This window comes from Salmo salar, chromosome 14, assembly GCF_965601325.2.
Source record: "Salmo salar chromosome 14, fSalSal1, whole genome shotgun sequence".
In the NCBI taxonomy this organism is placed as follows: domain Eukaryota; kingdom Metazoa; phylum Chordata; class Actinopteri; order Salmoniformes; family Salmonidae; genus Salmo; species Salmo salar.
In genome coordinates, this window is record NC_138304.1 from 45,665,084 (window position 1) to 45,680,103 (window position 15,020).

General features: G+C 48.5%; 1 protein-coding gene across 1 annotated transcript in view; it reads right to left on the minus strand.

Annotated features, from left to right (window-relative positions):
- The window catches only part of slc1a7a (solute carrier family 1 member 7a), a 119,927-nt gene that overhangs the window by 94,548 nt on the left and 10,359 nt on the right, over window positions 1-15,020 (minus strand). Inside the window, exon 2 of the mRNA XM_014141283.3 lies at window positions 9,886-9,965. Coding sequence (XP_013996758.2) covers window positions 9,886-9,965 — 80 coding nt within the window. The remainder of the gene's footprint in view (window positions 1-9,885; window positions 9,966-15,020) is intronic.

The following is a 15,020-nucleotide window of genomic DNA, read 5'->3' on the forward strand; positions in this document are numbered from 1 at the left end:
CTACTACCACTATTACTACTACCACTACTACTACCATCACTACTACTATTAATACTACTACTATTACTACTACTATTACTACTACTATTACTACTACTACTACCACTACTACTACTACTACTACCACTACTATTACTACTACTACTACTACCACTACTACTACTACTCCGATTACTACTACTACTACCACTACTACTACTACTACTACTACTACTACTATTATTACTACTACTAACACTACTACTACTATTACTACTACTACTACCACTACTACTACTATTACTACTACTTCTACCACTACTACTACTATTACTACTACTTTTACTACTACTACTACTACCACTACTACTACTATTATTACTACTACTAACACTACTACTACTATTACTACTACTACTACCACTACTACTACTATTACTACTACTTCTACCACTACTAGTACTATTACTACTACTACTACTACCACTACTACTACTTTTACTACTACTATTACTACTACTATTACTACTATTACTACTACTACTATTACCACTACTACTACTACTGCTACTACTACTATTACTACTACTACTACTACTATTACTACTATTACTACTACTACTATTACCACTACTGCTACTGCTACTACTACTGCTATTACTACTGCTATTACTACTACTACTATTACTACTACTATTACTACTACTCCGATTACTACTACTACCACTACTACTACTACCACTACTACTACTACCACTACTACTACCACTACTACTACTCATACTACTACTACTACTACTACCACTAACACTACTACTACTACCACTCCGATTACAACTACTACTACTACCACTACTACTACTATTACTACTACTAGTACTACCACTACTACTACTACCACTACTACTACTACCACTACTATTACTACTACTACTATTACTACTACTATTACTACTACTATTACTACTACTACTACTACTACCACTACTACTACTATTACTACTACTACCACCACTATTACTACCACTACTACTACTATTACTACTACTACTACTACCACTACTACTACTATTACTACTACTACTACTACTACTACTACTACCACTACTATTACTACCACTACTACTACTATTACTACTACTGTTTCAGCCTGGAGTTGGCTTGTTTATCCCTGTGGATACATGTTACAGAGCTACACTGCTCCAGGAGTTCTGCTGTACGGAGTTTGACTGTCTTCATCCATATGCTTTTGGGGATCCACACACAACTAATCAGAGCTTTCCTTAGATAGCGTTTCCTAATAAGCCTTGCTTATAAGACCATTCCCAAGTGTACTGCACTGTAATCCTATGGGTGAGCCCTGTGGATGAGAAAACCATGCAAATGTCTCAGTAGACTGTGTTACTTACTGTATGTAGTAAGTCAGAGTGATTGGGTCAGTTGCCAGGGGGAGAGTGAGTTCCTGTGAATTCTGGCAATTACATTAACACTGTTCCCGACCCCTTGACCTGTAACATAATGAACAAGAGTATGACCTCAGGATTTCAGCAGGGCCAGGCAACACTCCTCTGTAAAGACAGGATACATAACATAGAAATAGAATGACTAGGATGAATCGGATGTCCAGTCTATAGATTATATTTCTATGGGATTCAAGGGTTCTATATCATACACTGAATGGAGGAGGTTGGGGAAGGTTAGACATCCAAAATAATAACAGTATCGATACACTACCGTTATATTTTTTAGCCTGCTGTTCAGCACGATGCTACAATTTAGCATTTTATAACACAATGACCTCAAACATAGATTGTTTTCTCTAGTCCATCCCAACCCCTCCTCCCTTCTCCCTCCTTCCTCACTTCTCCTTCCTCACTCATTCCACCCCTTCCTTACTCCTTCCATCAGACTAAATTCTCTAACTCATGGATTCAAAATCCACCCAAAAAAGGTAAATATATGAAACCGAATAGAGGATAAGGAAGCTGCCTATTCCTTTAATTGTGCTGCACAACTCTCTACCTCATGAGATAATCTGGTTTCCTGTTTGGTTGCTGGGCAGATGGTGTGTAACGGCTGTCTATGGAAGAAGTGGATCAAAATGCGGCGGAGTTAGGGTTCGTCATATTTAATGTCACGAACACTATGCATTTACAAAAACAACAAAAACTGACAGCCAACACAGTCCTGTCAGGTGCAACCACATTGACAAGCACAATTACCCACGAAACACAAAGGAAACGTAGGCAACTTATGTGTGACTCCCAATCAACCACAACCCTCTACAGCTGTGCTTGATTGGAAGTCACACGGCCAAAATCAATGAAACAATAAAAAGCACACACTCCCTTCTGCCACGTCCTGACCCAACTACACCCTCTACTGGTCAGGACGTGACAGTACCCCCCCCTCAAGGTGCAGACCCCGGGATGCACCTAAAAAAAGAACACACAAGAAAATCCCCAACAAAAAGGAACACCTAAACAATAAGGGAGGGAAGGGAGGGTGGCTGCCGTCACCGACGGCACTGTGCTACACCCTCCCTCCCCAACCCACCTATCCTGGAGGTGGCTCAGGTGCAGGACGTGGACCTCGCTCCACCTTCGGCGTCGCCCACTTTGGTGGCGCCGATAGCTGCGCCGGGCATTCGGGCCACTCGGGCTGACCCTGGCAGACAGACCACTCGGGCTGGGCCGGAGGACTGGAGGGCCACTCGGGCTGGGCCGGAGGACAGGAGGGCCCCTCGGGCTGGGCCGGAGGGCAGGAGGGCCCCTCGGGCTGGGCCGGAGGGCAGGAGGGCCCCTCGGGCTGGGCCGGAGTGCAGGAGGGCCCCTCGGGCTGGGCCGGAGGGCAGGAGGGCCCCTCGGGCTGGGCTGGAGGGCAGGAGGGCCACTCGGGCTGTACCGGAGGGCAGGAGGGCCACTCGGGCTGGGCCGGAGAGCAGGAGGGCCCCTCGGGCTGGGCCGGAGAGCAGGAGGGCCCCTCGGGCTGGGCCGGAGGGCAGGAGGGCCCCTCGGGCTGTACCGGAGGGCAGGAGGGCCACTCGGGCTGGGCCGGAGGACAGGCAGGGCACCCTGGCAGATCCTGGCAGGCGGGCACCTCTGGCAGCTCCGGGCAGTCTGGCCACTCCGGCAGCTCCGGGCAGTCTGGCCACTCCGGCAGCTCCGGGCAGTCTGGCCACTCCGGCAGTTCAGGGCAGTCTGGCCACTCCGGCAGTTCAGGGCAGTCTGGCCACTCCGGCAGTTCAGGGCAGTCTGGCCACTCGGGCAGTTCAGGGCAGTCTGGCCACTCCGGCAGTTCAGGGCAGTCTGGCCACTCCGGCAGTTCAGGGCAGTCTGGCCACTCCGGCAGTTCAGGGCAGTCTGACGACTGTTGACTGGCGGGCAGCTCTGACGACTGTTGACTGGCGGGCAGCTCTGACGACTGTTGACTGGCGGGCAGCTCTGACGACTGTTGACTGGCGGGCAGCTCTGACGACTGTTGACTGGCGGGCAGCTCTGGTGACTGTTGACTGGCGGGCAGCTCTGGTGACAGTTGACTGGCGGGCAGCTCTGGTGACAGTTGACTGGCGGGCAGCTCTGGTGACTGTGGCAGTTCTGGACAGTCTGGCCACTCTGGCAGTTCCGGCTCAGGATTCACCAGGCTGGGGAGACATAACGGAGACCTGGCTCTGGGCGCAGGCCCTGGACTCACCAGTCTGGGAAGACCCGCTGGAGGCCTGGTTTGAGGAGGTGGCACAGGAGAGACCAGGGTGGAGAGACCCACTGGATGACTGGTCTGTGGAGGAGACACGGGCTTGACCAGGATAGGGAGACCCATTGGAGTACTGGTCCGTGGAGGAGGCACGGGCTTGACCAAGATAGGGAGACCCACTGGAGGACTGGTCTGTGGAGGAGACACGGGCTTGACCAGGATAGGGAGACCCATTGGAGTACTGATCCGTGGAGGAGACACGGGCTTGACCAGGATAGGAAGACATGCAGGAGGCTTGGTTCTGGGCGTAGGCACAGGACGTGCAGGGCTGGGAAGACATACAGGAGGCCTGTTTCTGGGCGCAGGCAGTCTTTACCAGACAACCAGCACGCACCTCAGGACGAGTATGGAGAGCTGCCTCAGGTGACATCATTCCCACGACACGCTCATTAGGGCGAATGCCGTACTTAATGCACCATACTAGCAGCTCTCTCATCTCTCTCTCTCCTAATTTCCCCATTAATCCCGTCACAGTCTCTGTCTCATATCCCTCGCTCACATCCAATGTCATCCCGACTGGCTCTGGTTCCGACCTCAGCTCCACCGACTGTCCCGTGTGCCCCCCCCAAAAAAATTATTGGGGCTGCCTCTCGCGCTCGTTGCGCTCTCTCTCCTCGTAATAGCGCCTCTCCGCTCTCGCCGCTTCAATCTCCCACTGCGGGAGGCGATATTCCCCAGCCTGAGTCCATGGTCCCTCTCCGTCCAGGATCTGTTCCCAAGTCCATTGGTCCATAACGCTATACTCCTGCTGCTCCTTCCTCTTCCGCCGCTTGGTCCGGGTTTGGTGGGTAATTCTGTAACGGCTGTCTATGGAAGAAGTGGACCAAAATGCGGCAGAGTTAGGGTTCGTCATATTTAATGTCACGAACACTATGCATTTACAAAAACAACAAAAACTGACAGCCAACACAGTCCTGTCAGGTGCAACCACATTGACAAGCACAATTACCCACGAAACACAAAGGAAACGTAGGCAACTTATGTGTGACTCCCAATCAACCACAACCCTCTACAGCTGTGCTTGATTGGAAGTCACACGGCCAAAATCAATGAAACAATAAAAAGCACACACTCCCTTCTGCCACGTCCTGACCCAACTACACCCTCTACTGGTCAGGACGTGACATGGTGCCAGTAAATGGGGACAGAGGACAGAAGACAGGCTTCGGCTCTACGTTTGTACGGCTTGGACGCTGCTCCATCCTGTAATCTCTGGTGAAATGCACTGTCCGCACCACCAGCCTGTCTGCCTGCCTGTATCTCAATGAACACTGGCCTCACAACCAGCCTGTCTGCCTGCCTGTATCTCAATTAACACTGTCCACACCACCAGCCTGTCTGCCTGCCTGTATCTCAATGAACACTGGCCTCACAACCAGCCTGTCTGCCTGCCTGTATCTCAATTAACACTGTCCGCACCACCAGCCTGTCTGCCTGTCTGTATCTCAATGAACACTGTCCTCACAACCAGCCTGTCTGCCTGCCTGTATCTCAATGAACACTGGCCGCACCACCAGCCTGTCTGCCTGTCTGTATCTCAATTAACAAATATAAAATGTCCATCATAGCAGAGGGGGGGACGAGAGAGAGAGTTAGAGAAGAGAGAGAGAGAGAGAGAGAGAGAGAGAGAGAGAGAGAGAGAGAGAGAGAGACTGGGATGCGGTAAAGCTGTCCAGCTCTTGTTCACTGCGTGGGGTTGGGTTGGGCGATGTGGTGACTTCCCAGGGGACGGCACATCAGGACGACAAGGGCTGACCCACATACAGAAACAGATAGGTGTACAGCTTTTCGTCACTCTCTGTCTCTCTCTGTCTCTCTCTGTCTCTCTCTGTCTGTCTCTCTCTGTCTCTATGTATATCCTCATTATGGCTTATTGACATCATCGAGTTGCATTCAGGGACTGACTGACTAGTAGATAAACTGCATATCTGATTCCTTCTTCCTCCACTCCATCTAAACCCAGCAGGAAACACACTGCCTGCTTCCCTCCTAGACATCCCTCCAACATAACAGGAGGCCAGGGTCAGGTCAGGGTCATGGTCTGTGAAAATAAATAAAGATAAATGCACTTCCTTGACTGATTAGAATTTGAAGGAATCCCTCACGTGCCTGGATAGAGCCTCTTTGGCAGGAAAATTTGCATGGACTAAAGTGAACTCCTCCTGTGTGTGAATGGAGGACTAGAACATTGAGGGACCCTAGCCCTTCTGCTCAGAGGGGAGGAGGAGGGAGGGATGGAGAGGGGGGAGACAGAAAGGGGGGAAAGAAAGAAAGAAGAAAGAAAGAAAGAAAGAAAGAAAGAAAGAAAGAAAGAAAGAAAGAAAGAAAGAAAGAAAGAAAGAAAGAAAGAAAGAAAGAAAGAAAGAAAGAAAGAAAGAAAGAAAGAAAGAAAGAAAGAAAGGGATAAACTTCTCATCCAGTCTTTGCTATAGCAGGGACTGTAAGTAGCTTATTCCGCAAAGTGTCCTGCATGTCAAATCAAATTAGAGTTTATTGGTTGCGTACACAGATTTGCAGATGTTATTGCAGGTGTAGTGAAATGCTTGTGTTTCTAGCTCTAACAGTGCAGTAATACCTAGCAATAATAAATATAAAAACAATAAACACGTAACCCAGAAAAATTACGAAATTACGAAATATCAGTACGAGCAATGTCAAAGACCAGACTATAAATAAATATATATATTGTATATACATATAATGGTGTGTAAAGACAGTATGGACAGTATATGAAAATAAAAGGTTTATACAGCAGTAGTTACATAGGATGAGCCATGACTAGAATACAGTATATATAGTGAATTCGGAAAGTATTCAGACCCCTTGACTTTGTCCACATTTTGTTACGTTACAGCCTTATTTTAAAATGTATTAAATAAATTGTTTTCCTCATCAATCTACACACAATACCACATAATGACAAAGCGAAAACAAGTTTTTTTAAATGTTTGTAAATGTATTAAAAAAAAACTGAAATACCTTATTTACATAAGCATTCAGACCCTTTGCTATGAGACACGAAATTGAGCTCAGGTGCATCCTGTTTCCATTGATTATACTTGAGATGTTTCTACAACTTGATTGGAGTCCACCTGTGATAAATTCAGTTAATTGGACAAGATTTGGAAAGGCACACACCTGTCTACATAAGGACAGTGCATCTCAAAGCAAAAACCAAGCCATGAGGTTGAAGGAATTATCCGTAGAGTTCCAAGACAGGATTGTGTCGAGGCACAGATTTGGGGTAGGGTACCAAAACATTTCTGCAGCATTGAAGGTCCCCAAGAACACAGTGGGCTCCATCATTCTTAAATGAAAGATGTTTGGATCCACCAGCACTCTTCCTAGAGATGGTCAAACTGAGCAATCAGGGGAGAAGGGCCTTGGTCAGGGAGCTGACCAAAAACGTTTGTCACTCTGACAGAGCTCCGGAGTTCCTCTGTGGAGATGGGAGAACCTTCCAGAAGGACAACCATTTCTGCAGCACTCCACCAATCAGGCCATTATGGTAGAGTGGTCAGATGGAAGCCACACCTCAGTAAAAGGCACATGACAGCCCGCTTGGAGTTTGACAAAAGGCGCCTAAAAGACTCTCAGACCATGAGAAAGAAGATTCTCTGGTCTGATGAAACCAAGATTGAATTCTTTGGCCTGAATGCCAAGCGTCACGTTTGGAGGAAACCTGGTACCAGCCCTACAGTGAAGCATGGTGGTGGCAGCATCATGCTGTGGGGATGTTTTTCAGTGGCAGGGACTGGGAGACTAATCAGGATTGAGGGAAAGATGAATGGAGCAAAGTACAGAGAGATCCTTGATGAAAACTTCCTCCAGAGAGCTCAGGACCTCAGACTGGGGAGAAGGTTCACCTTCCAAAAGAACAACGACCCTAACCACACAGCCAAGACAACGCAGACGTGGCCAGAACAGTGACTAAGGCTAGTTAGTGGTGACTGTTTAACAGTCTAATGCACCTGTACTGTCTCCGCATTCTAGATGGTAGCGGGGTGAACAGGCCGTGGCTCGGGTGGCTGAGTCGGCTACACTCTCCTCGTGTAGCCGACTCACGGAGGGCGCGGAGGACTTTCTCCGGTCGACATCACTCTCCTCGTGTAGCCGACTCACGGAGGGCGCGGAGGACTTTCTCCGGTCGACATCACTCTCCTCGTGTAGCCGACTCACGGAGGGCGCGGAGGACTTTCTCCGGTCGACATCACTCTCCTCGTGTAGCCGACTCACGGAGGGCGCGGAGGACTTTCTCCGGTCGACATCACTCTCCTCGTGTAGCCGACTCACGGAGGGCGCGGAGGACTTTCTCCGGTCGACATCACTCTCCTCGTGTAGCCGACTCACGGAGGGCGCGGAGGACTTTCTCCGGTCGACATCACTCTCCTCGTGTAGCCGACTCACGGAGGGCGCGGAGGACTTTCTCCGGTCGACATCACTCTCCTCGTGTAGCCGACTCACGGAGGGCGCGGAGGACTTTCTCCGGTCGACATCACTCTCCTCGTGTAGCCGACTCACGGAGGGCGCGGAGGACTTTCTCCGGTCGACATCACTCTCCTCGTGTAGCCGACTCACAGAGGGCGCGGAGGACTTTCTCCGGTCGACATCACTCTCCTCGTGTAGCCGACTCACAGAGGGCACGGAGGACTTTCTCCGGTCGACATCACTCTCCTCGTGTAGCCAACTCACAGAGGGCACGAAAGATTTGGGTCCAAAATAGAGCAGAGGTGGAGAGAATCTAGCCAGTTCACCATAATCAAACCCCATAAAAGGAATACAGATTTACAGCACAGCTCTGCAACAGAAATATAGTTCTCGGTTTCTTCTCTGTGAGTAGAATGCAGATGAAAATCATTTCGATGTAGCATTTCTATATTAATTGCTTGTCCCAGGTCTGCATCTTCACCATTCTCTAGCATAAAAGCCTTGCATAAACACCAATAGATATGAATTTCTTAGTCAGATTATTATTTTTATATATATTTAAACCCCAACAATGCAACAATGAGGAAAGGCAACTCAAAGGAGTTAATTAGTCCAGGGGGTTTCAAACCTCTCCTCGGGGACCCCCAGCGGTTCCATATACTTGAACTATTCCCACAGCTAACAAACCTGATTTCCCTTTTTAACTAAACCATCAAGCCCTTGAATCAGGTGAATCAGGTGAATCAGGTGAATCAGGTGAGCTAGCTCAGGGCTATTGTGAAACGTCTGAGGGTCTCTGAGGAGAGGTTTGATAACCATTGAGTTAGGCAATACAGCAGCACCAAGAGACGTGGGACCAGGGTAGTGAGGACAGCCTTAGGCTATGACATGTTGTGCTTCACCACAGCAACTCATTTGATCTACAGGTTCCTCAACTTGTGACACGGTTGGTTGTGTGAAAACCAGTTTAATAATAATGTTTCGTCACAGTGGCAGGCACACCATATTATGTGTTTTACCATACTGTACATTGTTTCTGGGTCTTAAAGGTTCCTTTGACTACACCGTATGGCCACACAGGGCTGCCACAGTACTATATGGGACAACAGCCATGGATGATTCCCACTGGACTGAATGCATTATAAATTCACAAAGTATATAGCAACGTTCACTTCACACATATTTCTCCACAGCCATATATGATGTACGGACCGTGTACACTCACAGTTCGTCAACAGCAGCACAACTGCATGACCTGAAAGTGGAAACTTCTAAATACAAAAGAAGCCATTTGTAGGACATACTGCAGCTAGTTCCCAAGTCTGAGGGAGAGAACACAAAGGTAGATGAAAACACACACACACACACACACACACACACCAGAATATTATATCATGTTCTTTTCCTCAGCAAAGACCACTACAGAAATAAATACTTTTCAATTACCATGAATACTACTCTCCACACATAACACCCACATCACAGTACACTGTGTTTGAAGAGGAGAACCAGTATAATAAGCATCAAAGCTTTCCAGCTGACTCTCTGCTTGAGTAAGGACAGTATGCCAAGGAGGAGCTTTTGTACCGTACAAGTGGACAGAAGTGCACACAGCTGTGTGTGTGTGTGTGTCTGTGTCCGTGCGTACATGCGTGTGTTGTAGTTGCGGGGGGGGGGGGGGGGGGGGGACCTGTGTGAACTACCCAGCATGCCTTCTGTTCCTACCTGGAGACGACAAGGGGAAGAATGAGCATCTTTAACATCCTCATCAGGAGCTCTCCAGGAAACTGGAAATACTTCACCTCCTACGGAAACACAGAGGGGACACACAGAGCAGAGCAGGACATAAGTTAGGGTAGATAGGTACAGTAAGTATACAGTAGGTTGGGTTTCCATTTCCCTGAGAAACATCTGGAGCTTCCCAAAAACATATTGTTACCTAAAACAATGAACGTATATAAATGTTGCTTTCTCATATGTCAAGTGAAGGTTGATTGGTTGACGTCAACTATTTCGCTACTAATGTGAATATTTCAACACCATAGTACCCTCAAAGCTCATCACTAAGCTAAGGACCCTGGAACTAAACACCTCCCTCTGCAACTGGATCCTGGACTTCCTGACGGGCCGCCCCCAGGTGGTGAGGGTAGGTAGCAACACATCTGCCACGCTGATCCTCAACAATGGAGCCCCTCAGGGGTGCGTGTTCAGTCCCGTCCTGTACTCCCTGTTCACCCACGACTGTGTGGCCAGGCATGACTCCAACACATCATTAAGTTTGCAGACGACGCAGCAGTGGTAGGCCTCATCACCGACAACAACGAGACAGCCTATAGGGAGGAGGTCAGAGACCTGGCCGGGTGGTGCCAGAATAACAACCTATCCCTCAATGTAACCAAGACTAAGGAGATGATTGTGGACTACAGGAAAAGGAGGACCGAGCATGCCCCCATTCTCATCGACAGGGCTGTAGTGGAGCAGGTTGAGTTTTCCTTGGTGTCCCCATCACCAACAAACTAGAATGGTCCTAACACACCAACACAGTCGTGAAGTGGGCACGACAAAGCCTATTCCCCCACAGGAAACTAAAAAGATTTGGCATGGATCCTCAGATCCTGAAAAGGTTCTACAGCTGCAACATCGGGAGCATCCTGACTGGGTGCATCACTGCCTGGTACGGCAACTGTTCGGCCTCCAACCGCAAGGCACTACAAAGGGTAGTGCGTACGGCCCAGTACATCGCCAGGGCTAAGCTGCCTGCCATCCAGGACCTCTACACCAGGCGGTGTCAGAGGAAGGCCCTAAAAATTGTCAAAGACCCCACCCACCCAAGTCATAGACTGTTCTCTCTACTACCGCATGGCAAGCGGTACCGGAGTGCCAAGTCTAGGACAAAAAGGCTTCTCAACAGCTTTTACCCCCAAGCCATAAGACTCCTGAACAGGTAATCAAATGGCTACCCGGACTATTTGCATTGTGTGCCCCGCCCCAACCCCTCCTTTTACGGTGTTGCTACTGTCTGTTTATCATATATGCATAGTCACTTTAACTATACTTTCATGTACATACTACCTCAATTAGACCAACTAACCGGTGCCCCCGTTCATTGGCTAACCGGGCTATCTGCATTGTGTCCCGCCACCCACCACCCGCCAACCCCTCTTTTACGCTACTGCTACTCTCTGTTCATCATATATGCATGATCACTTTAACCAGATCTACATGTGCATACTACCTCAATCAGCTCGACTAACCGGTGCCTGTATATAGCCTCTCTACTGTATATAGCCTCTCTACTGTATATAGCCTCTCTACTGTATATAGCCTCGCTACTGTTATTTTTCACTGTCTTTTCACTGTTGTTTTTTATTTCTTTACTTATCTATTGTTCACCTAATATATATTTTTTACTTACAAATTGCACTGTTGATTAGGGCCTGCATGTAAGCATTTCACTCTAAGGTCTACACCTGTTGCATTCGGCGCACGTGACAAATAAACTTTGATTTGATTTGATTTGGTCCCAAACCGTCATTTTAATCAGGTTGCCAGTACAGGTGTAGGGAGATGGTCGTCGGGAGGGTTTCAGTACAGGTGTAGGGAGGTGGTCGTCGGGAGGGTTTCAGTTCAGGTGTAGGGAGGTGGTTCTCAGGAGGGTTTCAGTACAGGTGTAGGGAGGTGGTTCTCAGGAGGGTTTCAGTACAGGTGTAGGGAGGTGGTCGTCGGGAGGGTTTCAGTTCAGATGTAGGGAGGTGGTTCTCAGGAGGGTTTCAGTTCAGGTGTAGGGAGGTAGTCCTCAGGAGGGTTTCAGTACAGGTGTAGGGAGGTGGTTCTCAGGAGGGTTTCAGTACAGGTGTAGGGAGGTGGTCGTCGGGAGGGTTTCAGTTCAGGTGTAGGGAGGTGGTCCTCAGGAGGGTTTCAGTACAGGTGTAGGGAGGTGGTTCTCAGGAGGGTTTCAGTACAGGTGTAGGGAGATGGTTCTCAGGAGGGTTTCAGTACAGGTGTAGGGAGGTGGTCCTCAGGAGGGTTTCAGTACAGGTGTAGGGAGGTGGTCCTCAGGAGGGTTTCAGTACAGGTGTAGGGAGGTGGTCGTCGGGAGGGTTTCAGTACAGGTGTAGGGAGGTGGTCCTCAGGAGGGTTTCAGTACAGGTGTAGGGAGGTGGTTCTCAAGAGGGTTTCAGTACAGGTGTAGGGAGGTGGTTCTCAAGAGGGTTTCAGTACAGGTGTAGGGAGGTGGTTCTCAAGAGGGTTTCAGTAAATGTATTGGTTTGGGTCAATTACCTACATCCACTACACAGGTCACGACCACTAGACGTGTTATTTACCAAGTGGTAATACAAGTGTACCGGGTAATTGCCATTGCAAAAGTAAATAGAATTTGGGAACCTATTTTTCCTTTAATGGGAACAATATCCTTTATATTACAGCAAGGTGCCTGATTTGTCCCTTTCTATTAAGATTTGTCGAGAGAGCCTGTATGGCACCATTCCTGATGAACAGATTGTGGTTTATAATCACATACTATATGTTACAGCTACTGCTGCAGCTATAGCCTTCAGGTTGATGTCCATTGCAGTAATATACGACTGCAGTACATGTATTAATGGTGCCAAGTCTGACGTTCTTGATACAATGCATGATACATGTTGTCATGTAGGTTTCAGCTTCTCGATGTATCAACATGAGCAACGGAATATGTCCTTGGTGAAAAGAAACTGACATGAATAGTAACCATCACAACCACCATCATCATCATCATCATAATCAATATTGTCTTGTTTCGTCAGGAAAGAGTAACAGATTGTATCTGCTGCATCCCAAATGACACACTATTTCCTATTTATGTGCACTACTTTTGACCACTATCCTATGGGTCTCGGCAAAAGTAGTCCACTATGTAGGGAATAGGGTGCCATTTGGGACGCGCAGGGTGTGTGTCCAGAGGGTTGTTTCCCTATAGCTCTTCATAGGTTCTCTATAGATCATAATTTGTGTACATTGGTACAATATTTATACCCTTGCCATGCAAGTATAGTTGAGTAACCTGAAGAAAATAAAACAGCACGGATGTTCAGGTCCTAATTGATCTCCTGTGAGAAAAGCTTGGTGGAGAAGAAAAGAGGTCTGTTAAGAGCCAAATGTCTGCCTGAGGAGAGAAGAGCTCTGTTAAGAGCCAAATGTCTGCCTGAGGAGAGAAGAGGTCTGTTAAGAGCCAAATGTCTGCCTGAAGAGAGAAGAGGTCTGTTAAGAGCCAAATGTCTGCCTGAGGAGAGAAGAGGTCTGTTAAGAGCCAAATGTCTGCCTGAGGAGAGAAGAGGTCTGTTAAGAGCCAAATGTCTGCCTGAGGAGAGAAGAGGTCTGTTAAGAGCCAAATGTCAGCCTGAGGAGAGAAGAGGTCTGTTAAGAGCCAAATGTCTGCCTGAGGAGAGAAGAGGTCTGTTAAGAGCCAAATGTCTGCCTGAGGAGAGAAGAGGTCTCTTAACAGAAGGAAGACCTAGCAGAGGATGACCTGCTGGGGATTAAACATGTTACGTCATGTGTCCGACTGTTACAAAATAACAATTCTTAATCTCTTTACTTTAATGTTGATCTGTACTTCTATAGTTCTCCATTTGCAACTCACAGGCAATACAGGCAGTCTTGTGTTTTTGTGTTGGTAAAATGTATCACCTACATGTATATTTGAGGAGGATAGAGAGATAGAGATATAGTTATGAAGAGGGAGAGCAGAGGGAGAAGGATAGAAGAGACAGGAAGGAATAGAGAGACAGAGAGGATGTGGAAAGAGAAAGAGAGAGAGAGGGGGGAGGAAGAGGGAGGGAGGGAGAGCGAGAGAGCGAGAGAGAGAGGGAGAGGGAGAGAGCAAGGGAGAGTGGGGAGGGAGAGAGAGAGAGGGACGGGGAGGAGAGGGAGAGAGGGAGTGAGGGAAATGGGGAGGTAGAGCTAGAGAGAGAGAGAGAGATGGGGAGGTAGAGCGAGAGAGAGAGAGAGAGAGGGAGAGAGGGAGGGAGAGAGAGAGAGCGAGAAAGAGAGAATGAGCGAGAAAGAGAGAGCGAGGGAGGGTAGGAGAAAGAGAGACAAAGAGAGGGGGAGGGAGAGAGAGGGTGAGAGAGAGAGGGGGGAGCGAGGAAGGGAGGGAGAGAGAGAGAGGGAGAGAGAGAGGGAAGGGAGAGAGAGAGAGAGGGATGAGAGGGAGAGAGCAAGAGAGAGGGGGAGGTAGAGAGAGAGGGACGGGGAGGAGAGAGAGAGAGCAAGGGAGATGGGGAGGTAGAGCGAGAGAGAGAGAGAGAGAGAGAGAGGGAGAGAGGGAGGGAGAGAGAGAGAGCGAGAAAGAGAGAATGAGCGAGAAAGAGAGAGTGAGGGAGGGTAGGAGAAAGAGAGACAAAGAGAGGGGGAGGGAGAGAGAGGGTGAGAGAGAGAGGGGGGAGCGAGGAAGGGAGGGTGAGAGAGAGAGGGAGAGAGAGAGGGAAGGGAGAGAGAGAGAGAGGGACGAGAGGGAGAGAGCAAGAGAGAGGGGGAGGTAGAGAGAGAGGGACGGGGAGGAGAGAGAGAGAGCAAGGGAGATGGGGAGGTAGAGCGAGAGCGAGAGAGAGAGAGAGAGGGGGAATAGGAGAGAGAGAGAATAGAAATTTGAACACAATAAGGCAGGATGATTAAAACTGCTGAAGAGCTTTAGCTACTGTTAAGTATTAGGAAGGGGGGGTCAGAAAGAGAGGGGGGGGGAGAAAGGCAGGAGGAGAGGGAGAGCTTAGTTTGCCTTTTTTAGATCAGGATCACTGCAGTCAAATGTCAGGCTGATTAGTGTGTGTGCGTGTGTGTGTGTGTGTGTGTGTGTGTGTGTGTGTGTGTGTCGTGCGTGT